This window comes from Salmo salar, chromosome 15 (genome assembly GCF_965601325.2).
Source record: "Salmo salar chromosome 15, fSalSal1, whole genome shotgun sequence".
Lineage (NCBI taxonomy): Eukaryota > Metazoa > Chordata > Actinopteri > Salmoniformes > Salmonidae > Salmo > Salmo salar.
The window spans coordinates 63,390,337-63,415,377 of record NC_138305.1 but is presented as its reverse complement, the minus strand read 5'-3'; the positions used below and the strand labels follow the sequence as shown (position 1 = coordinate 63,415,377).

The 25,041-nt window shown below is 42.4% G+C and overlaps 1 protein-coding gene across 6 annotated transcripts in view; it reads right to left on the bottom strand.

Annotated features, from left to right (window-relative positions):
- Positions 1–25,041, bottom strand: part of LOC106571806 (actin-binding protein WASF1) — a 181,977-nt gene that overhangs the window by 23,676 nt on the left and 133,260 nt on the right. For 5 of the 6 annotated variants that reach the window (XM_082961942.1, XM_082961940.1, XM_082961943.1 and 2 more), the window contains exon 4: positions 12,045–12,198. In XM_082961942.1, coding sequence (XP_082818068.1) covers positions 12,045–12,198 — 154 coding nt within the window. Of the gene's footprint in view, positions 1–12,044; positions 12,199–23,265; positions 24,607–25,041 lie in introns of those variants that run through there. The other variant, XM_082961944.1, reaches the window with a different exon arrangement.

Here is a 25,041-nt window from a genome sequence, read left to right as displayed (position 1 = left end):
AATAAATAGTTAAAGTACAAAAGGGAAAATAAATAAACATAAATAGAGATTGTGTTTACAATGGTGTTTGTTCTTTATTGGTTGCCCTTTTCTTGTGACAACAGGTCACAAATCTTGCTGCTGTGATGGCACACTGTGGTATTTCACCCAATAGATATGAGAGAATTCTTTAGAATTTTTAGAATTCTTTGTGGCTCTGTGTAATCTGAGGGAAATATGTGTCTCTAATATGATCATACATTTGGCAGGCGGTTAGGAAGTGCAGCTCGGGGGCGGAGCTAGCATGTTGGAGTGAACGGCTGTGTGAGAGAGAGGCTCCTGCTACTTTTTTGCGAAACAATCTAACTTAACCTACTTTATGGCACTTTTTACAACAAACGTTTCTTTCTAATACAATATTGTACATTTCTATGTGAAAATGCCGAGTAATAAGGGACCAAAGGACAATAAATCAGACATGGCGGAAGGCACAGGTAACAACGTGTCACTTACAGAACTTACCCGGGCTCTGGGAGAACTACGTGTTGCTATAGCTGAGGATCTTAAGGCTACTATTGCTGAACTGGACACCAAAATCGAGAGCACCATTCAAACGGTTGCTTCGCAGGGCCAGAGTATTGTGGAAAGCTTCTGAATTCAACGCTGGTAGGATCGATGAGTTAGAGAAGCTATGCACGTCCTTGCAGGATAGTGTGCAGAGGCTTTCTGTGAACGTGGTCGACCTAGAGGGCCGATCCAAACGTCATAACCTTTGCGTTGTTGGTCTGGCAGAGGGGGTGGAGGCTGGCTCTCGCCCAACCGACTTCTTCGCCAAGCTATTGAGGGATGCAATGAGATCGGATGTTTTGGCTTCGGATCCCCAGCTGGACCGTGCACATCGCGCCCTTGTCCCAGTGCCTGGACCGGGCCAACGTCCTCGCCCAGTAATCCTCTGTTGTCACAGTTTCAAGACCAAGGATCTTATCCTGCGCGAGGCTCGAATGAGGGGTAACCTGTTAAATAAAGGACACCCCTTCCGTGTCTATGAGGATTATGCAGACGATGTGGCAAAGCACCGCGCCAGCTACAGAGATGTCATGACCAAACTCTATCTTCGCCCAGCCTTGCTCTTCCCTGCAAGACTCCTTGCTCTTCCCTGCAAGAATTACCTCTCCTTCCGGTGAGAAGATTTGGCTCTCCCCGGTTTTGGACACAGAGAAGTTTATCTGGGAATATACACCAATCCCCCGTACAGGTAGAGTGCCTTGTCATTGTGTGTTAGGGTCTGCTCATGGACTCGAATCCATACTATACCATAACGGGTGAAACCTTATTAAACTGTCTCAGCAAGGGCTACCGACGCTGAGCCAACCAAGAGCTCTTATTTAACGTTAATTTCACTTCCATTCCGGCTAGACGGCTAGACGACTGACCATTCCGGCTAGACGGCTAGACGACTGACCTGTCGTTGGAGTTCAGAGTGATGCCTGTTTGGGTGGCCTTCCAGGTTTGATCATTGACACTTTTGGATGGATATACTTATATTTTTGTTTATTGGTCAATTCTTACATTATTCTTATTACCATACCATTTATTTATTGCTTGCAGGGGACTGGGGGTGATGGTTGGGGAGGGGCAGACACAGACATCTGGATAGCAAGTTGGTGTTTTGTGCCGTTCTGCTTCTGTCATAGACGTGGGCCGCTCTCCCGATTAGATTCCCACCAGCCTTTTGTGGTGCTTGTGTCTATGTTTAGGTGTGCGTACATATAATTATTATTTGTACTTTATTATTATTATTATTTCATTTTTTCTATATGTATATAGTAAAAAAATGTATATATATATTTTTTGTGTGTAAGTGTGTGTGTATGTATATATATATGTACATGTATGTGTGTGTGTGTGTGTGTGTATGTATGTATGTATGTATGTATGTATGTATGTATGTATGTATTGTCATGACGTTGGCCTGTGGGTAAGGTTTATGACCCCCCCATAAATACCTTTCTCCCTTCCCCTCTCTTTCTGACCCTACTGAAGGACTGCTGTCCTGAAGGACTGCTGTCCTGTTAAATATAGAGAGTCTGGGAACATCAAACAAATGGGGAAAGGAACCATATTTTGGTAATAAAACCAGTTGGAAATATGCTTTGGAACGTAATGAGTATGGATGTCAGTTCGGTTGTCATCTGAGACATTATGACTGATGACAGGACGATATAAACTGTACCTGGGAAAGTATACACCCTCTAGTTATCAGAGTCACATGGAATTGTTATGCAATTGAAATGTTTGATATTGAAATTGTTTGTTAGGAGATTAAATGTAATTTTAGCTTCCAAATGAGAGAATTGGGTTTTCATAAGGAAAGTGCCCTGCTTGATCAGTGGCCCACCCCTGTGAAGAGACAGGGGTTATAAACGATGAAACACATCCTTCCTCCTCTCCACTATATAAGCCTTTGACGAAAAGATAACCACATGTTCCAGTACGTGATGTCTGCAGCCTCTACGTTAGAAGGACACACAGGTCAAGTACAGAACTAAACCAACCTCGGCGTGAGCTTTGATGGTGAATGGTATGAACTTTGAGCTTATTCACTACAGAAGTGATACTTCCAGCCGTTGAGTTAGCAGCGGCCGCTGTAGACGTGGGCTAGGAAAGGACGGACGACGGATTCAGTCTAACAACGAACAGACGAAGATACCACCACGTATCCAATTTACCACCAGAGACATTCTTCCGAGGACCGGAAGATCTGTTGGCCAACCCGGCCAGCATCTACGACCAACCTAACGAAGCGCAGCTCAGAGTAAATATTTATTGCATTTTCCTTTTCCAAATGGGCGGTAATTTAGAATGCATAAGATACTGTATTTATGATAGCATAGCTGCTGTTTCTTTGTTCCTAAGTCTTCCCGCTCTTTCATTCAAGCCCAACCCCCTTTCCTTTGTGTAACCAGCCATCATACAGGTTCCGTCTACCAGGGATGTTTTCTGTATGACATCATTTGTATTCTGTGTATTTGTAATTCTGTGTGATTGGTTTAGGTATTTAGTAAATAAATAATTAAACCCAATTTTGTATTGCTGATTCAACTTGTTAGCCAGGGTTTGTGAAGATAGCCAAGAATTTACAACTTTCATTATGAGACTGAAAATACGATAAGGGTTAATATTGACTGCTATCGATGTAAAAGATTACTAAGTATTTTAAGAGTTTATTCGGAAGATGACGGCTCTATAAACGTTCTTCCGTGGTGCCCCGACTTTCTAGTTAACTACATTTACATGATTAGCTTAATCAGGTAATATTAATTACAGAGAAATAATTTTATAGGTTAGCATGTCATATCACTTAATCCGGCATAGCCAAAGACACGACAGTATGTATGTATGTATGTATGTATGTATGTATGTATGTATGTATGTATATATATATGTGTGTATAGATCGGAACAAACAATTTAAAAAAATATATATATATTTATTTTTTGATTGGGGGTACGTTTAATTTAGTAAAATCCTTGTTCCGATCTCCTAACCCACAATATGTAAATGTACTGCTGTCTACCTGTATGTCGGTTGCTGATGGTTTATGTTTAGACCGGCATTGCTTAGCAATATAATCTTGTGATGCTATATCTTGCTTATCTCAGGGATTGACCCAAGATGACGCTTAAGTGCGCAATATGTTTAATTTCAACTTATTCTGTTTAGGTTTATTAGATGCTAATTGAACACTTTATTCGTGGGAGCCTCCTCAGTTCAGATGTTAGTAGAAGTTCTAGGATAGTGAGAGGTGAACGTATAGTTGGGATTTTATTTTTGTTTTACCTCGTTCGAGGTCGCGCCGTGCATTTTTGGCATCGGCCAGACAATGTGTTTATTATTTTTATTTTTCTATTTTTTTCCCTCCTATTTGTGTATGCCTGTTAAAGGTGGGTTGATGGGGGGGGGGGGGGGTAAATATTGGGAAAGTAGGGGGACAGGGTGGAGAGTAAAGGTGCTTGCCGGGAGGGAGGGGTTGGTTGGATACTGCTCGGGTGTATGTGCTACATATGTTGATCGTGATGGTTTGGTGCGCTTTTTACCTTTTTATTGAGTTACATGTTATGCAGGCCACCATAGGAACTACAAACAAGAGGAGGGCGGGACTTACATTCACTTCCTGGAATGTCAAGGGTTTAAACGAACGAAATAAGAGAGGCAAGGTCCTAGCCCACTTGAAAGCACTCTCGTCTGATATTATATTTTTGCAAGAAACCCATCTGAAAAACTATTCTCATAACAGACTTAAATGTAGGTGGGTGGGGCAAGTGTATCACTCTAACTTCTCTGCCAAAACGAGAGGCACAGCGATTCTGGTACGGAAAGGAATTCCCTTTCTACATAAAACCACTATTGCGGATAAAGAGGGTCATTATGTGATCATAATAGGAGAGATCCTCTCTACTTCTGTAACTCTACTAAATATCTATGGGCCAAACATTGATAACCCCTCTTTTTTCAAAAGAGTCCTTGCCCTGATTCCAGATATCTCCCATACTAACCTGGTCATTGGAGGGGACCTTAACTGTGTGCTAGACCAATATTTGGATAGATCCTCTACCCGACAAACCCCTACCTCCTCTTCAAGCGAATTCTTGAATACCTACATAAACAATTCTAACTTATTTGATATATGGAGGATCTCTAACCCTACGGGTAGGGAATAATCCTTTTACTCTCATGTTCACAATGTTTATACTCGAATTTACAACTTTTTGGTTGATCCGAAATTACTTCCCTATGCCTGTAATGTGAGGTATCATGATATTATAATCTCTGATCACAGTCCACTCACCTTCTCCCTGAGATTGGGTGACATTTTACCAAACGAGAGGTTTTGGAGGTTGAATCCTCAGCTGCTCACAAGAACCAACATTCTGTGAACATCTTAATGACCAAATTACATTTTTCTTTGATACCAACGACAACACAGAGACTTCCCCAGCATTATTGTGGGAAACACTGAAGGCTAATTTGAGAGGCTGTATCATCACCTTTCAGTCTGCCAGGAGTAGGCAAAACAGAGGACAATTGGTTGAATTGGAGGGACAAATTCACTTACTGGATAGGGAGAATGCTAGCCATCCATCTATGGAGAAACATAAAAAATTACCTCTTTAAAATTTGAATATAATCAGATTCTCTCAGCTAAAATTGCTAAATCTTTTCTCTATGCGAAGCAAAAATATTTTGAGTTTGGTGACAAATCACACAAATTACTCGCCAGACAACTTCGGAAAAATGTGAGTGACCGAATGATTCACAAAGTTAAATCTTCATCTGGGGAATTACTCTCTTACCCCAAAGACATCAATGACAGATTCCGTCAGTTTTATGAGACTCTATATACATCTAAAGCGGATCCTAACCTCTTAATTATGCAAAACAAATTGGAGGACTGGTTATTTTCCTGCCCTGAACCAGGAAGATTCCAACTTCCTGAACAAGGAAATATCTCTTGAAGAAATTCGAGAAACAATTAAATCTCTAAGTGAATCCTATAAAACATTCAGCAACATGCTCTCTCCCTTCCTGCACAAAATGTTGGTTCAGGCCAATGAGGATGGAGCTCTCCCACCTACCTTGGATGAGGTGTTCATTACAGTTAGACATAAGAAGGGTAAAGATCCGGAAGAGGTAGGGTCATACAGACCAATATCTCTCCTTAATACAGACCAAAAGATTTTAGCAAAAACTCTGGCTAACAGGCTTAGCACTTTAATTGGCAAATTGGTCCATTCGGACCAGACAGGCTTTATCCCTAACAAAAACTCATTCTTCAATCTCAGGCGCCTCTTCAACATTATGTATTCTCAGAGGTTAACTAAAGTGGACCTTGCTGTTATATCTCTTGACGGTGAAAAGGCCTTTGACCAAGTTGAGTGGTCCTATCTATTCAAGGTCCTGCAGAAATTTAATTGATTTGATTTTGAATTTTTTATATTGGAGATGGGTTCATAAATTGGATCCAGCTTTTATATAGGAACCCCTGTGCGAGAATACTCACTAACCAATCATTGTCGCCCCGATTTAACCTTTATAGAGGGACAAGGCAGGTTTGTGCGTTGTCGCCTATGCTCTTCGCCCTAATTATTGAACCTCTCACTCAGGCGATCAGATCTCATGCAGCAATACACGGCTATAATACTAAAGATACTCTAAATAAGATTTTCCTATACGCAGATGACATTCTCCTCTCTGTAACAGAACCCCAAGCTAGTATGCCATCTATTCTTGATGTGATTTATTTGTTTGGTACCTTCTCAGGATACAGAATAAATTGGAACAAGAGCAAATTAATGCCCATTCGGTTGCAAAACACCTCTTGGCTATCTTCAGAAAAATTTACCTGTCTAAGAATTGTAGTTACCAAACAATACTCCTCACTATTTAAAGAGAATTTCCCCTCTCTGATGCAAAAACTCAAGGCAAACATACAATTTTGGAGAACTCTCTCAATTTCTCTGCTCGGAAGAATTAATGGCATTAAAATGGTCTTCCTCCAACAACTGCTCTACCTATACCAGAACATCCCAGTATTCATACCTAAGTCCTTTCATAAACAACTGGACTCAATTATCAATCCTTTCATCTGGGATTATAAAACACACAGGATAGGTAAAAACACCTCTGTAAATCCAAGATGGAAGGAGGATTGTCTCTCTTAAATGTTATATTTTACTATTGGGCCGCTAACCTCCGTGCTGTTACGTTTTTGCTGGATGACGCACTTCCATCATCCAGCTGGCTTAGTATGGAGTGTGAAGAGTGTCACCCCTTCTCTCTTGGCGCTGTGATTTTATCGCCTGTCAATCTGGAGATATCACTTTATTGGAACAATCCTATTATACATAGCACAGTCCGAATCTGGAAGCAAATTAAAGTCCACTTTGATCTTAGATCAATATCATTCATGCTCCCTGTTGGCAGGAATCCCTCCTTTGCCCCCTCTAACCTTGATAACACCTTTGAGCGATGGGGAGAGCTAGGGATAAGTACCATAGGGGATCTATATATAGAAGGGACCTTTGCCTCCTTTGAGTTGCTGAGGGAAAGTTAATCTTCCCAGAAGTAACTTTTTCAGATACCTACAAATTAGAGACTATGTTTTAGCATTCCCAACATTTGGGAATGCTAAACCTTCCATGTTTGATGGATGCATAAAAATATGCCCCACCTCAGACAAACTGATATCTCATCTACATGATACTTTTCAATCTGTTAGCATACCTTCTACAGATGCCATTAACCTCTCTAGGGTATGTGGGACGCTACCGTCCCACCTGGCCAACATCCAGTGAAATTGCAGAGCGCCAAATTCAAAAACAGAAATACTCATAATAAAAATTAATAAAACATACAAGTGGTATACATCGGTTTAAAGATTAACTTCTTGTTAATCCAACCGTTGTGTCAGATTTCTAAAAGGCTTTACGGCGAAAGCATACCATGTGATTATCTGAGGACAGCACCAAGCACACAAAACATTACAAACAGTTACCAGCCAAGTAGAGGAGTAATAAAAGTCAAAAATGGCGATAAAATGAATCACTTACCTTTGATGATCTTCATATGGTTGCACTCACAAGACTCCCAGTTACACAATAAATGTTTGTTTGTTCGATAAAGTCCCTCTTTATATCCAAAAACCAGGGTTTGCTTGGGGTGGTCTTAGCTGGTTGGGGTGTGGCTGGTGATGCTGTGGTCTGGGTGTAGGTCCTCTTGCCGTGGGTTCTCTCGGTGCAGGTCCTTCGAGACGGGGTCTTGCATATCTGGGAGGGTCTCCAGCTGGTTTGGGCGGGGTGTCCGTTGCTCTGTTGCTCCTGTGTGAGGTGCTGGGGCTACGGTTAAGGGTGACATCCTTCAGGGTCCTGGCAAAAGTTGGGATTGCTGCCTTGTAGAGGTGGACCTGGTCGTAAAGGCTGTTCAAGTCCAGGGTGGAGTGGTGGTCCAGGTATACACTAGGTTTTGAGGCACAGTCTCGTGAAATGCTTGCATTCACCCACTGTATGGTGGCAGGGTGAACATATTTTTGTGGTAGTAGGGTGGAGATAACCACGTGTGTGGGGGAAAGTGGAAGAAGCTTTTTCAATCACTCCCTTGAGTGCTGTTGCCACCCTTACCTGCTGGGTCCTCAGGTCATTTGTGCCCGTGTGAATTATAATGTGGCTGGGAGACCCTAGTCTGTCCTTTGACAACAGCACCAGGGCATGCCTATTGTTTAGGAACCAGAGTTTAGCCACTTTGTGTTTGGAAAAAGTGAATCCTCTTGAATGTATTTGCCATTTGAGTCAATGAGGAGCACAATCTCTGGCTTTTGTGTGTCTTCAGTAGATGTGGGGGGGTTGTCAGTAGGGCTATCGGGGGAGCTGACAGGAGGGCTGTTAGGAGGGGTGGGGTCTGTTGGGTTGGTGAGTCCTGTGTTGTCTGTCCCATTGTGGTGTTGAGGATGTGGTCCGGGTCTGTGGTGGGCTGTTCTGCTGACTTGTCTGGGGGAGTGTCCTGCTCTCTGTCACACCTCAGCTTTCTGACCTCGTCCTTCAGTGCCATGTGTGCCTCTTAGGTCTCTCACCTCAGTCCGTAAAGCAGCCAGCTCTCTCAGACAGCTGTCCATCTCCACCTTCTGCCCTCGGGGTCTTGTTGGAGGGGGGGGGGGGGGGTTGTTGTGCTGGTTTGTTTGGTGGGCTTGTTCTGTCTGGATTGTGTGGACTAGCTCTCTAAGGAGATGGAGGAGCAGTGCAGTTGTGGGACCTGGGTGTGTTCAGTGCTGGGGGGGTGACAATACTCGTCTACAGGACAGTTTGAAGAGGTGTGATCAGACTCACTCAGGATGGGGGAGTCATCACAGAGAGAGAGCTTTTCCTGCAGTGCTCTCTCTTTGATCCCATAAAAGTCCTGCTGGAACTGCATGAGGATGCCCTGCACCATTACTATCCCAGACTTGCACACGTTGACAGAGGTTGTTTCAATTTCCTCAATGTCTAGTATTCTGAGTTTCCACCCTGGGCCAATACCCTCTCTCTTGACATAGGGGTAGTGCGTTCTTATAGCACTGTCCCATGCCAGGGGACGGTCTGCGTGGAAAATGAAGTTGCTTACGTTCCCCTCTTTGTAGCAGTCAGCAAATAGTGTCTCTGGATTGTCCTTGAGGAGTTTTTTTTGTACTTATCCTTGCAGGATTATTTTTTATATCCATTGGGATCTGTAGGGATAAGCTATGGGGCTTCAAAGGCCAATGCATTTGGGTGGGGGGAGGGGGCTGTGAAACTCTCCTGCCATTGTTGGACTCAAGAGTTTTCACACATCTGACTTCACACTTCAGTGCTAATTGAAGGTCTGTTCTGTCCTAGTGTAACCGATGTGAAATGGCTAGTTAGTTAGCGGTGGTGCGCGCTAATAGCGTTTCAATCAGTGACGTCACTCGCTCTGAGACTTGAAGTAGGGTTTCCCCTTGCGTTGCAAGGGCCGCGGCTTTTGTGGCGCGATGGGTAACGATGCTTCGTGGGGTGTCAGTTGTTGATGTGTGCAAGGGTCCCTGGTTCGAGCCCGGGTTGGGGCGAAGAGAGGGACGGAACCTACACTGTTACATTGGTGCCGTGACCCGGATCGTTGGTTGCTGCGGAAAAGGAGGAGGTCAAAGGGGGGGTGAGTGTAACCGATGTGAAATGGCTAGTTAGTTAGCGGTGGTGCGCGCTAATAGCGTTTCAATCAGTGACGTCACTCGCTCTGAGACTTGAAGTAGGGTTTCCCCTTGCGTTGCAAGGGCCGCGGCTTTTGTGGCGCGATGGGTAACGATGCTTCGTGGGGTGTCAGTTGTTGATGTGTGCAAGGGTCCCTGGTTCGAGCCCGGGTTGGGGCGAAGAGAGGGACGGAACCTACACTGTTACACTAGCATCTTGGTAACTTAGTATACTTCTTTACTTAGCTTTATATACTGCTCAAAAAAATAAAGGGAACACTTACACAACACATCCTAGATCTGAATGAAAGAAATAATCTTATTAAATACTTTTTTCTTTACATAGTTGAATGTGCTGACAACAAAATCACACAAAAATAATCAATGGAAATCCAATTTATCAACCCATGGAGGTCTGGATTTGGAGTCACACTCAAAATTAAAGTGGAAAACCACACTACAGGCTGATCCAACTTTGATGTAATGTCCTTAAAACAAGTCAAAATGAGGCTCAGCAGTGTGTGTGGCCTCCACGTGCCTGTATGACCTCCCTACAACGCCTGGGCATGCTCCTGATGAGGTGGCGGATGGTCTCCTGAGGGGTCTCCTCCCAGACCTGGACTAAAGCATCCGCCAACTCCTGGACAGTCGGTGGTGCAACGTGGCGTTGGTGGATGGAGAGAGACATGATGTCCCAGATGTGCTCAATTGGATTCAGGTCTGGGGAACGGGCGGGCCAGTCCATAGCATCAATGCCTTCCTCTTGCAGGAACTGCTGACACACTCCAGCCACATGAGGTCTAGCCTTGTCTTGCATTAGGAGGAACCCAGGGCCAACCGCACCAGCATAAGGTCTCACAAGGGGTCTGAGGATCTCATCTCGGTACCTAATGGCAGTCAGGCTACCTCTGGCGAGCACATGGAGGGCTGTGCGGCCCCCCAAAGAAATGCCACCCCACACCATGACTGACCCACCACCAAACCGGTCATGCTGGAGGATGTTGCAGGCAGCAGAACGTTCTCCACGGCGTCTCCAGACTCTGTCACGTCTGTCATGTGCTCAGTGTGAACCTGCTTTCATCTGTGAAGAGCACAGGGCGCCAGTGGCGAATTTGCCAATCTTGGTGTTCTTTGGCAAATGCCAAACGTCTTGCACGGTGTTGGGCTGTAAGCACAACCCCCACCTGTGGACGTCGGGCCCTCATACCACCCTCATGGAGTCTGTTTCTGACCGTTTGAGCAGACACATGCACATTTGTGGCCTGCTGGAGGTCATTTTGCAGGGCTCTGGCAGTGCTTCTCCCGCTCCTCCTTGCACAAAGGCAGAGGTAGCGGTCCTGCTGCTGGGTTGTTGCCCTCCTACGGCCTCCTCCACGTCTCCTGATGTACTGGCCTGTATCCTGGTAGCGCCTCCATGCTCTGGACACTACGCTGACAGACACAGCAAACCTTCTTGCCACAGCTCGCATTGATGTGCCATCCTGGATGAGCTGCACTACCTGAGCCACTTGTGTGGGTTGTAGACTCCGTCTCATGCTACCACTAGAGTGAAAGCACCGCCAGCATTCAAAAGTGACCAAAACGTCAGCCAGGAAGCATAGGAACTGAGAAGTGGTCTGTGGTCCCCACCTGCAGAACCACTCCTTTATTGGGGGTGTCATGCTAATTGCCTATAATTTCCACCTGTTGTCTATTCCATTTGCACAACAGCATGTGAAATTTATTGTCAATCAGTGTTGCTTCCTAAGTGGACAGATTGATTTCACAGAAGTGTGATTGACTTGGAGTTACATTGTGTTGTTTAAGTGTTCCCTAGCTTCAGACTGAACATTACTCACTCAGTTTTGTGTTGGATGGTATTTCCAGGTTCTGTTGTGTTTCTTCTGCAGGTTTTGGTTTGTTAGAAGTTTTTTCTTGATGGTGCTTGTAGTATAGTCCATTAGGGTAATTTTGTCCAAAGTCAAGATTTTAGGTATGGAATTTTGATTTGGATTGAAGGTTTTAATGTTGAGGTTACAAACGGAGAGCCAAGTAAGCTAACATGCACACCAACAGTATAAAGATCCACCAGGCAGTTTTCCGTCTCAGGTCAAAGCTGCTATTAGCCTGGTAGTATTTGCTTGGTGTGATCAATAATGCAGTGGTTGCATCAGTAGTGTTATCACACACAGACACACAGACAGACTAAGATTCTAACCAATGGGGTGTGATTTTGAAGAGGTTCTTACCAATGACATCATGGTATGTTTATGGGCTGTTCAGGTGCTGACTAATAAGGTGTCAGGTTGCAAAAACATTACCCAATCTGGAGGGAGGTTGCTGTGATGCTCACCTGTAGGGTGTGAGGATGTTGAGGGGTGGTGGCTGCTCGCAGAGGTCAAACGTCTCCTGCAGGGGGATGGGCAGTGACAGGCGGGAAAACAGCTGCTGGTCCTGGATGGTGGAGCTCCTAAATGCCTTCCTCATAGTAATGTCCTGGAGAGATACTGGTGAGAAGGAAAGAAAGAGAGAGGCAGTCATGCAGAAGAACAGCTCCTGACTTTTTGGTTGTTAAAGGTGAGATGAACACGATGAAATTAGAAAAACATATATAAGTAATCAAATTGTACAACTGAAGATCAACACAAAAGGAAAAGATTGACAGTGTGAGTTAAAAGAGCGATCTTAAAGTGGAACTGACAGCATTTTAGCAACATTAACTGAAATCTTACTACAATCTGTTCATATACTGTACACCCCCAGGAATAATATGACACTTAAAAAAAAAAAAAAAATCTGACAAGCGAGCATTTAGGTCATTTTCACAAATTCTTAGAATGTTTGGGAATTACGTATACTAAGGCATTTGTGAAAATTCTATAGCAATATAGAGTGGGAAAGCGGCTGTGCATTTGGTCAATTAATAGACACTGCAGGACATAAAACCTAATAAAAACATCTTTACAGTCCTATTGATCAAACAACGATGGAAAGCTAAGGCTATCTGTTCCCTTATAAAAATGCTTTTGTTGCTACAAACTTCCTGCAAGTTTGTGGCAATTTTTCAGCAAACCAAATAGTGCGCCACAAAATGTTGCCAGAAGTTTGAAAATGTTTTGTCACGAGTGGTGAATCTGCGGCAAACCAACAATAATATTTATTGCCACTAGTGGCAAACAGTTTACCAGAAACAGTTTCTGGTGAACACATGAGTTCCAAGACCAGTAATTCTGACCAATCAACGAAACTGTTGGAAAATGGAAACCAAGCTATCAAGCTAGCTACAACACCTACCAAAGTTGTCCGGTGAGTGTCTAACTTATTAATTAAACTTCCTAATAAACTTTAACATTGTATTAGCTAAATTATGCCTAGTTAGCAATGTCATGTTTCATGGGATAGATTGAAACACATTTTGTTGATACCAGTTTCATTCTGTCAGCGCCACAGACTGACTGGCTTACCTAGCTAATGTTATCTATCATATTTTTGCACAATTCATGTGATAAGAAGCTAGCTAACTAATGATTTGCCTAAACACATATTTTTAGGTGAATACGTTGTTGTCTTTTAATCAATATGCATGTCAATATGCTAGTGTCACGGTTCAGTAGCATGTTAGCTAGCACAACTGCTAAGGTAGCTAGCTAGCTACCAGAACAGAACTTCACTTTTGCAGATGGATACCCATCCCCTACCTGTGGATAGGACTAACGAGCATGCTCGCGACGCTAGCTTGTTGTCGCGGAATATAACTACATTTACAGCTTTTGTTGACGTTTGGCTAGCTAACTATGTCAGTGTCTGTAACGGTGGCTAGCTAACGTAGCTAGCTAAGTATGACACTTCTTCTGGACTGTCTCGGACACTGTTTCACTCGTTAGCCAACGTTAGATAAGTTAGCTGACTAGCTAAGTTACAATAGCTAGATTTTACTTATTCTCCCTCTGGGTTCATTTAACCAAGCTATTTGGCAGGCTTATCTCATGCTTGCATGGTGATTGATTGAGTTAGCTAGAGCTACTGTACTGGTTTACGGCTGGGACTGCAAGTTTGTGTCCTGGATTCCTGTTAAGTAGCAGTTAGCTGCTAGCCATCATGAAAATGGAGCAGACTAATGCTAGCAGTGCTAGCCCACCGGTGTTTTTAACCACGGCTGGGAACAAATGCGTCAGGTGTGATATTTCTTCCACACAACAACAAGATGAAGATAAGGTGGAACTGGAAAATGGACAGGGATTTGTCTGCCTTAAATGCACCACCATCAAGCAGCTTAGGGAAGAGATCCTCCAACTGTTAGCTTTGCAACGAGAAAAGGATAACCTGCTTTCTAAGTACACCGACCTTGCTGTAACCCAGGCAAATTGAATCTCAGTTTTAAATGCCTCCTATAGCAAAGCTGTCGTTGAGTCGGGCGGTGTTGATCTGTCCCAATCCAACGGAAAGATGTTAAGCCCAACGCCACAGCCCATGGGAGACTGGAAGCTCATAAGGCGTAGGAGATCAGGGAGGCAGTCTGGCCACCCTTCATCTATCCGAGATGATCCGATCCAGCTATCAAACAGCTTTGCCCTGCTTGAGATGGACCTACCAGCCCAGCGGCACCCTCCCCCACGGCCACTACAGTTCAGCAGGTCACTTCCCCATCGGATTCCATCACGACCACCATCATTCTGGGCAGCTCGATAGTGAGAGATTTTGGCCTGCCTATAATCTGTGGACCGACCAAGGTCCACTGTCATCCAAGAGCTCGTGTCAATGACATCAACTCCCTCCTGCCCATGGTTCTGTCCAAATACTATATTAAAACCATTGTCACTCATGTAGGTTTTCACGACGATCTGAGGCACTGAGGGAGAACTACAAACTAAAACACGCTCACTAGCACAGGGAAGAGAATAATTATCTCTGATCCCTCCAGTGCTACCAAATGGGTACGGAACGTTTCAGCCGACTCTTTGCCCTTAACAAGTACCTGAAGAAAGTTTGCAACGACAGGAATGTCTCTTTTTGTAACAATTTTGATTTGCTGTGGGAGCAACCAGCACCTTCTAAAAGAGACAGGATTCACCCTAACCGCACCGGTTACAGGATTATTTCCAGTAACATCGCAAAACTGTTTTAGAGACTGACAGATTGGGTCTGTTAGTGAGCCAGTTCTCCCTGTCAGAAGGACATCATATCAACTGCTGTAGAAATGGCACTATGGTTATTGTGAGTAACCTAATTTATGTTCCTTTAACTCAGCCTTCTAGTGACTTTATACAAACTGTCATCTCCTACCATTCTGATAAATTGTCTGAATACGTGTTTGTAACGTTAATAATTTGGTTGTTATTCCATTGGTTACCTTGAGGCAGATTCCCCAGGGTCAGAGTGGCCCACACTCATTGAATATGGCGCTTTTAAAAGTTAGAGCAATCTCAAGTAAAACCTTTCTCGAGAATGACCTCATTACTGAGCGCAAAGTTGATTGTATGTTTCTCACTGAAACATGGCTGTCATCAGACTGTATTGCCACTCTAATTGAAGTATCCCCCCGGGCTACAGCTTTTCATACTCTATCAGAAAAGAAAAAAAGGGTGGGGGGACAGCCTCTATTTCTACTAATGCTGTCAACTGTAAGGACATTTCATTTGGCAACTTTGGGTCTTTTGAGCATCACGCTGTACTGTTTAAATGTCAGCCACCAGTGCTGGCCCTAACCCTGTACAGGCCAAGAAGCACTGCCCCACTTTCTTCATTGATTTATCTGAACTATTGTCTATTGTCCTTGAGAACTATGATAAAATCATTGTGTTGGGCGATTTTAATATTCATGTTGACAAAGAGACTGACTCCAAGGCTATTGAATTTCTGAATCTTTTGAGCTCTATGGACTTTATCCAACATGCTACTAGGCCCACCCATAACCACGGCCATACTCGGGACCTGGTTATTACCAAGGGGCTTTCTGTTGACATATCTTCTATTGTAGATGTTGCTTTATCTGATCACCACTGTATTTTTTACTATCTTGTTGCCCATAGCACAGGGTAACGTAAATTCTGGACTATAAGCCGCAACTTTTTTCCCACGCTTTGAACCTCGCGGCTTAACCTGTTAGGGCTAGGGGGCAGCATTTGCACGTCTGGATAAAAAAAATGTACCCGATTTAATCTGGTTACTAATCCTACCCAGTAACTAGAATATGCATATACTTATTATATATGGATAGAAAACACTCTAAAGTTTCTAAAACTGTTTGAATGGTGTCTGTGAGTATAACAGAACTCATTTGGCAGGCAAAACCCTGAGACATTTTCTGACAGGAAGTGGATACCTGATGTGTTGTATTGACTTTAAACCTATCCCATTGAAAAACACAGGGGCTTAGGAATATTTTGGCACTTCCTATTGCTTCCACTAGATGTCACCAGCCTTTACAAAGTGTTTTGAGTCTTCTGGAGGGAGATCTGACCGAACAAGAGCCATGGAACGATGATGTCCCATTAGACACCTGGCGCGCGAGTTCATGTTGGGTACCCTCGTTCCAATACGTTATAAAAGAGTATGCATTCGTCCACCTTGAATATTATTCATGTTCTGGTTAAAAAAGGCCCTAATGATTTATGCTATACAACGTTTGACATGTTTGAACGAACGGAAATATATTTTTTCCCCTCGTTCATGACGAGAAGTCCGGCTGGCTTACATCATGTGCTAACGAGACGGAGATTTTTGGACATAAATTATGAGCTTTTTTGAACAAAACGACATTCGTTATGGACCTGTGATACCTGGAAGTGACATCTGATGAAGAGAATCAAAGGTAATGGATTATTTACATAGTATTTTCGATTTTAGATCTCCCCAACATGACGTCTAGTCTGTATCGCAACGCGTATTTTTCTGGGCGCAGTGCTCAGATTATTGCAAAGTGTGATTTCCCAGTAAGGTTATTTTTAAATCTGGCAAGTTGATTGCGTTCAAGAGATGTAAATCTATAATTCTTTAAATGACAATATAATATTTTACCAATGTTTTCTAATTTTAATTATTTAATTTGTGGTGTTGACTTGACTGCCGGTTATTGGAGGGAAACGATTTCCTCAACATCAATGCCATAGTAAAACGCTGTTTTTGGATATAAATATGAACTTGATAGAACTAAAAATGCATGCATTGTCTAACATAATGTCCTAGGAGTGTCATCTGATGGAGATTGTAAAAGGTTAGTGCATCATTTTAGCTGGTTTTATGGTTTTGGTGACCCTGTCTTTGACTTGACAAAACATTACACACAACTCTTGTAAATGTACTGTCCTAACATACTCTAAATTTATGCTTTCGCCGTAAAACCTTTTTGAAATCGTAAAACGTGGTTAGATTAAGGAGATGTTTATCTTTCAAATGGTGTAAAATAGTTGTATTTTTGAAAAATTTGAATTTTGACATTTATTTGGATTCAAATTTGCCGCTCTTGAAATGCACCTGCTGTTGATGGAGTGCACCACGGGTGGCACGCTAGCGTCCCACCTAGCCCCAAGAGGTTAACGAGAGTCTTGTCTTTAAAATGGTGTAGAATAGTCATATGTTTGAGAAATTGAAGTAATAGCATTTCTAAGGTATTTGAATAACGCGCCACGGGATTCAACTGGCTGTTGAGTAGGTGGGACGATTTCGTCCCGCCGACCCCAGAGAGTTTAAAGCTTGGTCGCAAATGGGTCTTCCAAATGGACAATGACCCCAAGCATACTTCCAAAGTTGTGGCAAAATGTATAAAGGATAACAAAGTCAAGGTATTGGAGTGGCCATCACAAAGCCCTGACCTCAATCCCATAGAATGTTTGCGGGCAGAACTGAAAAATGCGTGTGCGAGCAACGAGGCCTACAAACCTGACTCAGTTACAACAGCTCTGTCAGGAGGAATGGGACAAAATTCACCCAACTTATTGTGGGAAGCTTGTGGAAGGCTACCCAAAATGTTTGACCCAAGTTAAAGAATTTAAAGGCAATGCTACCAAATACTAATTGAGTGTATGTAAACTTCTGACCCACTGGGAATGTGATGAAAGAAATAAAAGCTGAAATAAATCATTCTCTCTACTATTATTCTGACATTTCACATTCTTAAAATAAAGTGGTAATCCTAACTGACCTAAAACAGGGAATATTTACTAGGATTAAATGTCACATTTTGAAAAACATCTGAAATACAGTGACCCCTTTCATATGACAACCAAGCCCTGCAATGGCTGAGAAAAAAAAAAGAATCCCCTCATCCAGCTGGTCTTGGGGCTGAGTTCATAAACTTGTTCTACTAACCCACTGAAGCCTCAGGACCTGTCCTGTCCTGTCCTGTTGGGGGAGGACACAGAGAGCTGTGGGTTGGCAGCGCACTACAATGCTGCCTGCCATAAGATGAGAGACAGTGTCTGACAGACCAACCAACCTGCAGACGTCTTCTACGCCATTGTCCATTGTATGGTTAATTCTACTCTTGATTATTATTGTTACTGATTGTCCCATTGACAATCTTGATAATTATTATTTCAATTATGTTAATATTGTAAATGTATAACTTTATTTCCAAAGTAAGCTTTGTCAATATGTGCATCGTCACATCATACCAACAAAGCAATTTGAACTGAGAGAGAGAGAGAAAGAGGGAGATATGCAACAGGTTTTGTGTGCAATCTACAGTGGGAATTTACAAACTAAGCATGTCTGTTTACTCAGTCTGCCAGATCAGAGGCAGTAGGGATGACTAGGGATATTCTCTTGATAAGTGTGTGCCCTGCTAAGCATTCAAAAATGTAACGAGTACTTTTGGGTGTGAGGGAAAATGTATGGAGTAAAAAGTACATTATTTTCTTTAGGAATGTAGTGAAGTAAAAGCAAAAGTTGTCAAAAATATAAATAGTAAAGTACAGGTACCCCAAAAAACGACTTAAGTAGTACTTTAAAGTAGTTTTACTTAAGTACTTTACACCACTGACTGAGACTGCAATAAAAGTAGGACCCGTATTAACCACCATCATCATTATGGTAGTCACAATTAGCGTCAGGAAATTTCAAATTCATTCACAACCATTGTAATCCGCCTGCAGGCTAATGTTCTATAGCCGCAATTTGCTCTAATTGGCTGAATTTGACTCCATCTGCTCCAAAGCAAAGCCTGGGTAGACGGCTAAGCTAACGCTAAGCGCTAACCCATTGGTCAACGGCAGTGGGTGAAATTTACCTTCTTTAATACTGAACCAACTGACATTTTGGAACAGAATGAGAATAACAAGAGGAAAATCCATGCTGTGCTGCCAATAGCACACGACTGCTCTCAGAAAACAGCCTTGAGAAATTGCTGAGAGAGGAAGAAATCTACAAGACAGCGAACCCAATCGATCTCACAGGGCAAAAACTTTTTTTCTCAAAGCCAGATGGACTGGGATTTAAAGGTCTTCCACTCTATCCATTTCCATCTCTGTCTGTCTCCCTCTTTTTCCATTTCCCTCTCCGTCTCTCTCTTGCTTTCTATTCCCCTCTCTCCATTTCCCTGTCTGTCTCTCTCTATTTCCATCTATCTCCCCATTTCCCTCTCTGTCTCTCCGTCTCTCTCGTCACCTATTAGAGGGCAGGAAATAACATCCACAAAGCTAAGGGATGGCCTGAGGGGCTTGGAGACGAATAAACACAATTAAGTAGGGATGAACAGAGTCACACAAGAGCTCTCAGACTGGAGAGAGAGAGGTCCACTGCTGTAACCTAAGCAGTACTGAGAGTATTGGACGTGAAGGACTCCCACAGTAGACAGCCACAGTATTCTCCCAGGGCACCACACACACACAGGGGACCTTCACCTAGGACTCTCGGTCTTGGTGGTAAATAAAATCTAAATCCAACCCAGATGGAGGAAGAATGGATTTGTCCCAACATGTCCCTCAAGCCTCCTGTGTTCTCCTCCCTGAGAGTTCTGCTGGAGGTAGAACTCACATCCCTAAGTGCTTCTGATTTCTTATTCCCTAAACACTCCCTCTCTTAATACCTACTCTGACACTCTATCCTACACTCCCCCACACTCCATAACCCTTCTCCCTTCACATGAAAGCTGAACAGAAGCTGAAACTTTATACAGTACATTTGGTATACTGTTTGTGTATGTTTTTGCTGTGTGTGTGTCTGTGTGTGTGTGTTCTGGGTGAGGTGTTTACCTCCTGCTAGACACTCACTTCGCAGAGCAATATAGTTTCCCTTGACGTATGGGTCAATTAATTTACCGCGTGAATAGGAAGTCTTGTTCTATTCTGTTCAGTGATGAAAACAGACAGACGTAAGACATTTAGCATACAGGTGGATTCAGTAGAGAGCCATGCTGCTCTATGGCAGAGCAGAGCAGGGGGTGTGGTGGCTGTCAGATCATGTTAACCATGGGCGTGACAGCACAGAGAAGCATCACAGCAGCCGGTGTCAGGGCACATTTTTCAACAGCGTGAAGAGCCAAAAACAGCTCTGCCAAGTAGTGTTGAGCTCTACAGATATACACTACACATCACAGGATGCAATGCACACAGACAGATCTTTAGCATGGTCACTTGTTCTACTGTATACTCAAACAGGTAAGGTGTGTAAACCCAAACACTTGGACTAAAGGCAAATCTTTCTAAACAACATCTTTTACAGGAATTAATTGGCATTTGGTCTTATTCAAATATTTCAAAATTACATTTTTCTTCATCCCTTCGGGATTCCGGTGGAGGGGAGGATGCATTTGACATATGCATATTTGAACAGGGTCTCTGGGTTTGTGTGAGTCTCTGTTTCTCTGGATTGCAGGGACAACAGCAGAAGTAGCAGGTGCTGTATCTCTGTTAGAGTTCCTTATCTGTGCAGCTATCTGTGCAGAGTGAGGGGGTATAGTTTATCTTCCTTTAGCCCTCTGATAACATCTACAGTGGTTCCTCCTTTAAAAGTTGCGAGCTTACACCGCGCGACTTAGAGGTACCCAGCGTCACGGCTTCATTGCGCTAGAGCACTCATTATGCATTTGGGTCCCAAGGTTTTTATATGACCGATCATAACGAGTGGTTCCAATGACGAATGACGCAAGCCACCCCTCCCTGGTGACTTTCTTCAGCAAAGATGGCTGACAAAACATTACAGGGAGGCAAATGTAAGTAGTTATGACATCATAATGAGTCAAGCAAAAAAAAAATACAATTGAGAGGAATATAAAAGTTAACATAGAGACAAATGATTGTGCATATTTTTGTCATAAAATTAATTTATGAAAATCGCTATTTTGCAAAAATATCCAAAACCAGGTGTATCAAACTCCTTTCTGTGAATGATACTGTGTCTGCATGCATGTATTACAATTATACACTTCAACAGTGTTTACCACTCCTGCTCCTGGGACATCAATGATTACACATTGTAACTATGCAATAGACTTGAAACATGTTTTGTAATTCATATATACAGAATAAAAAACAGTACATCCTGCCAGCACGCCCACAAGCATGCTGAATGATGGTGGAAGAGAGCGAGGAATGAGATGGGAGTAACAATCCAGGATATTTGCTCTGAGACCTGCATAATAATGTAATGAAACAAGCAGGGAGCAGGTTTCGAACCCTCAACATTCTAGCCCGAAGTCCAGCACGCTGCCCAAATGTATTAATTGGGGTTGGGGCCGATTGTGGCTAAAAAAACTTTATCTATTGGAATCTTTAACATGTGGAAAGGGGAAAAGGTATTATTATTAGTTTTTCACAAGCGTAGCAGGATGGACTATTAGATGAACAATATCAGCGTATCAGAAGTTTCTGTCCATGACTGATGCAACCCGAAAAAGCATTAAAGACAGAGTTAATGAGTACTTGAGGTCACCGAGAAAGTCTGGACATGGCCTGCTCTCCCTTTTGAAGGAATTAGGCACTTTCCCATGTTTACTACAGTATGTACTGTATGCTATGTTGTCAGACTGCACAGTAGCCTAATAAACAAATGCAGGTGGCTTGTATCTTCAAAATGCTTTAAATGCTTTATTATCCATATGTAAAAGCATATACTGTACAGTACTGTATTTCTTCATCAGCTTTTGTTAATGATATAAGGATAAAAATACTATTTTCTTTGGTACGTAACTCCTCCCATGGCTCTGGGCTCCCTCTGTCAGACTCACTCTCTGGATGTGTACATCGCTCCCTGACAGCTGACAACACCCATTTTAAAGGCACTGGGACTGGGAGGGAGGATATTCTGTATAAGGAGTTAATGTATGGGTGTATAATGATGCTGGTTGAGGCTGCAGGTGCAGGTGCAGGTGGATAAAGAGCTCATTTTAATCATAATGTGGTCACGGTGGACTGAGGTCCCTGAATTACCATACAACTTCAATTAAAACGCAGACGCAAATAGTCACCTATCCCTTTTAATAGTCGGGCATCAGCACACATTTCAGCAAATAAACGCCGGTTTCAAATAAATGCTGGGTCTAAATTAATTGTTTAAGAGGTTAGCATGAATTCTTTAGAAGCTTTAATGTTTGATTTGTTACATTAAGGACTCAAACATTATGGCAATCATTTGTTTTTTTGCCAGTAAGAAACTGCTAGCCATTGGCTGCAAACAGCTGAGAACTGCTAGCTAACTTGCAAACACAAAAACAGTCAACAACTTCGGGTACAGACCCCCAGAAATCGGCTGATCCCCTTCTAGTGGTGAAAGTAAGAACTGCTGAAAAAATGCACAGTCAAAGATGAGAATAATTATGTAAAGGACTTTTTTAGAAATAGAGGCATACTAAGATAAAATAAATGTGTCACAGTGTGTAAATGATAACACATTAGAACAGGAAAATAAGAAATTAAAAATGTAATGTTGGAAGTAAATGCTGGAATTAAATAATTAACTATGCTAATGAGCAAAAGCTGTGTGCATTAAGGAAATAGATGTCTGGCTCAAATGGAAACCTGTCTCTAAACGCCTGTTGTGTTCAGCGATTTAAGCAATTGAGAGTGTCATGTCTGTGACTATCATTAAACGTGAAGACTGTTATTTTATCAAATTAATTCTCTGTGTAATTATTATTATGTGATTAAACGAATCATGTAAACTTTAATTAACTAGGAAGTTGGAAAAATGTTTATAAAGTCTCTATTTCCTGAATCAACTCTTCAAATATTTTCATATCTTATCGATTAGTCATTCTCATTAATGTATTATTACCTCATCGGCTCTCATTACTGAACGTCGCAAACCCTTGAATATCTGCACAAACCCTAGCCTAAATCATGAATCAGCGATATATGAATAGGCTTAATTATTTATTTACCAACTAACTAAATAATCACAGAAATACGTAACAAACAAACAGTAGATACTGGCTAATAACACAATGCATTGATAAGTCCCTAGTGGGCTAAACCGGTATGATTGGTTTGGTAGACAATGGAAAGGGGTGGGGACAGGAAAAGAGCGGGAGAGACAAAATGGATTCACTACACACAGTTGATCATTATATTCATTGAAATGCTAATCCTTTACACATGAATGGCCGCTCATTCAAGAATAATTGCAATGTATATATTTACGCCTGTATGTCGTTGTCTTCTCTGTTGGAATCGCCGGTCCGTCTGCTGGAGAGTCAGTTCATCAGAGTCTCTGGTTAACTTCCCCAGAAATCATAATGTCTTTCGTAGTTGTCACTTTCTCAGCGGCCCTGGATAGTGTCTGTTGAAATGGATACGTCAGGCGTACAGATAGTTGATGCGGTTTTCGGTATTCTCGTACTAGACTTATGTCATTTCCAGCTGCTGACAAGTAATTATACATCTAGGATTTGCATTTATTCTGTAGTGATCGAATGTAGAGTTTAACCATTTCCAGCCATGTAGCCAAAACTACAGCTGTATGGTCTCAGTGGCCATTTCAACATGTCTCGACAGCTCCATATTTTCTGGTCTAATGATCTATAGCCATTCCAACGTGGGGACTCTGTCCCGGCGTTCTCTGACTTAATATACATTTTGTAGGAAGTGGGTTTTAAACTCTGTGGAAGAAGGGGCGGTTGTATGATGCCTATTGTGATGTCTGGGCTCACGGGTGTGTGGCCCTGACTAGTTAAACTTTATATGAAAATCCATACTCTCATTTAGAAGGTTAACATCACATTACATCTTTTTACAAATAGTTTCATGTTTAATCACATACGTTTCACAATATTTAAATGTAAACCTGACAGCTGGGAAATGTAAACTTTAAGAGATACAGTTATGTGTGTTTCCTGTCCTTCATGAGATCACCAAATGAAACACACTCATCATGACTGTCCCTTAACCTGTTGGGGATATGGGGCAGTATTTGCATGGCCGGATAAAAAACGTACCCGATTTAATCTGGTTACTACTCCTGCCCAGTAACTAGAATATGCATATAATTGTTTGATTTGGATAGAAAACACCCTAAAGTTTCTAAAACTGTTTGAATGGTGTCTGTGAGTATAACAGAACTCATTTGGCAGGCCAAAACCTGAGAAGATTCCAAACAGGAAGCGCTCTCTCTGACTATTTCTTGGCCTTCTTGATCATCTCTAACCAAAACAGGGGATCTCTGGCATAACATGACATTTTCTAACGCTCCCATAGGCTCTCAGAAGGCGCCAGAACGATGAATGGTGGCTTTGCAGGCCCTGGCTGAAAAACATTAGCGCATTTGGATAGTGGTCGATCTGAGGACAATGAGACTGGAGGCGCGTGCACGAGCTGACACCAATGTTTACTTTCTCTCTCTTTGAACGAAAACAACGACTCCCGGTCGGAATATTATCGCTTTTTTTACGAGAAAAATCGCATAAAAATTGATTTTAAACAGCGGTTGACATGCTTCGAAGTACGGTAATGGAACATTTTGAAATGTTTTGTCACGAAACGCGTCGGGCGCGTCACCCTTCTTTACCCTTCGGATAGTGTCTTGAACGCACGAACAAAACGCCGCTATTTGCCTATAACAATGGATTATTTGGAACCAAACCAACATTTGTTATTGAAGTAGAAGTCCTGGGAGTGCATTCTGACGAAGAACAGCAAAGGTAATCAAACTTTTCTAATAGTAAATTGGAGTTTGGTAAGTACCACACTTGGTGGGTGTCAAAATAGCTAGCCCTGTGATGCCGGGCTATCTACTCAGAATATTGCAAAATGTGCTTTCACCGAAAAGCTATTTTAAAATCGGACATAGCGAGTGCATAAAGGAGTTCTGTATCTATAATTCTTAAAATAATTGTTATGCTTTTTGTGAACGTTTATCGTGAGTAATTTAGTAAATTCACCGGAAGTGTTCGGTGGGAATGCTAGTCACATGCTAATGTA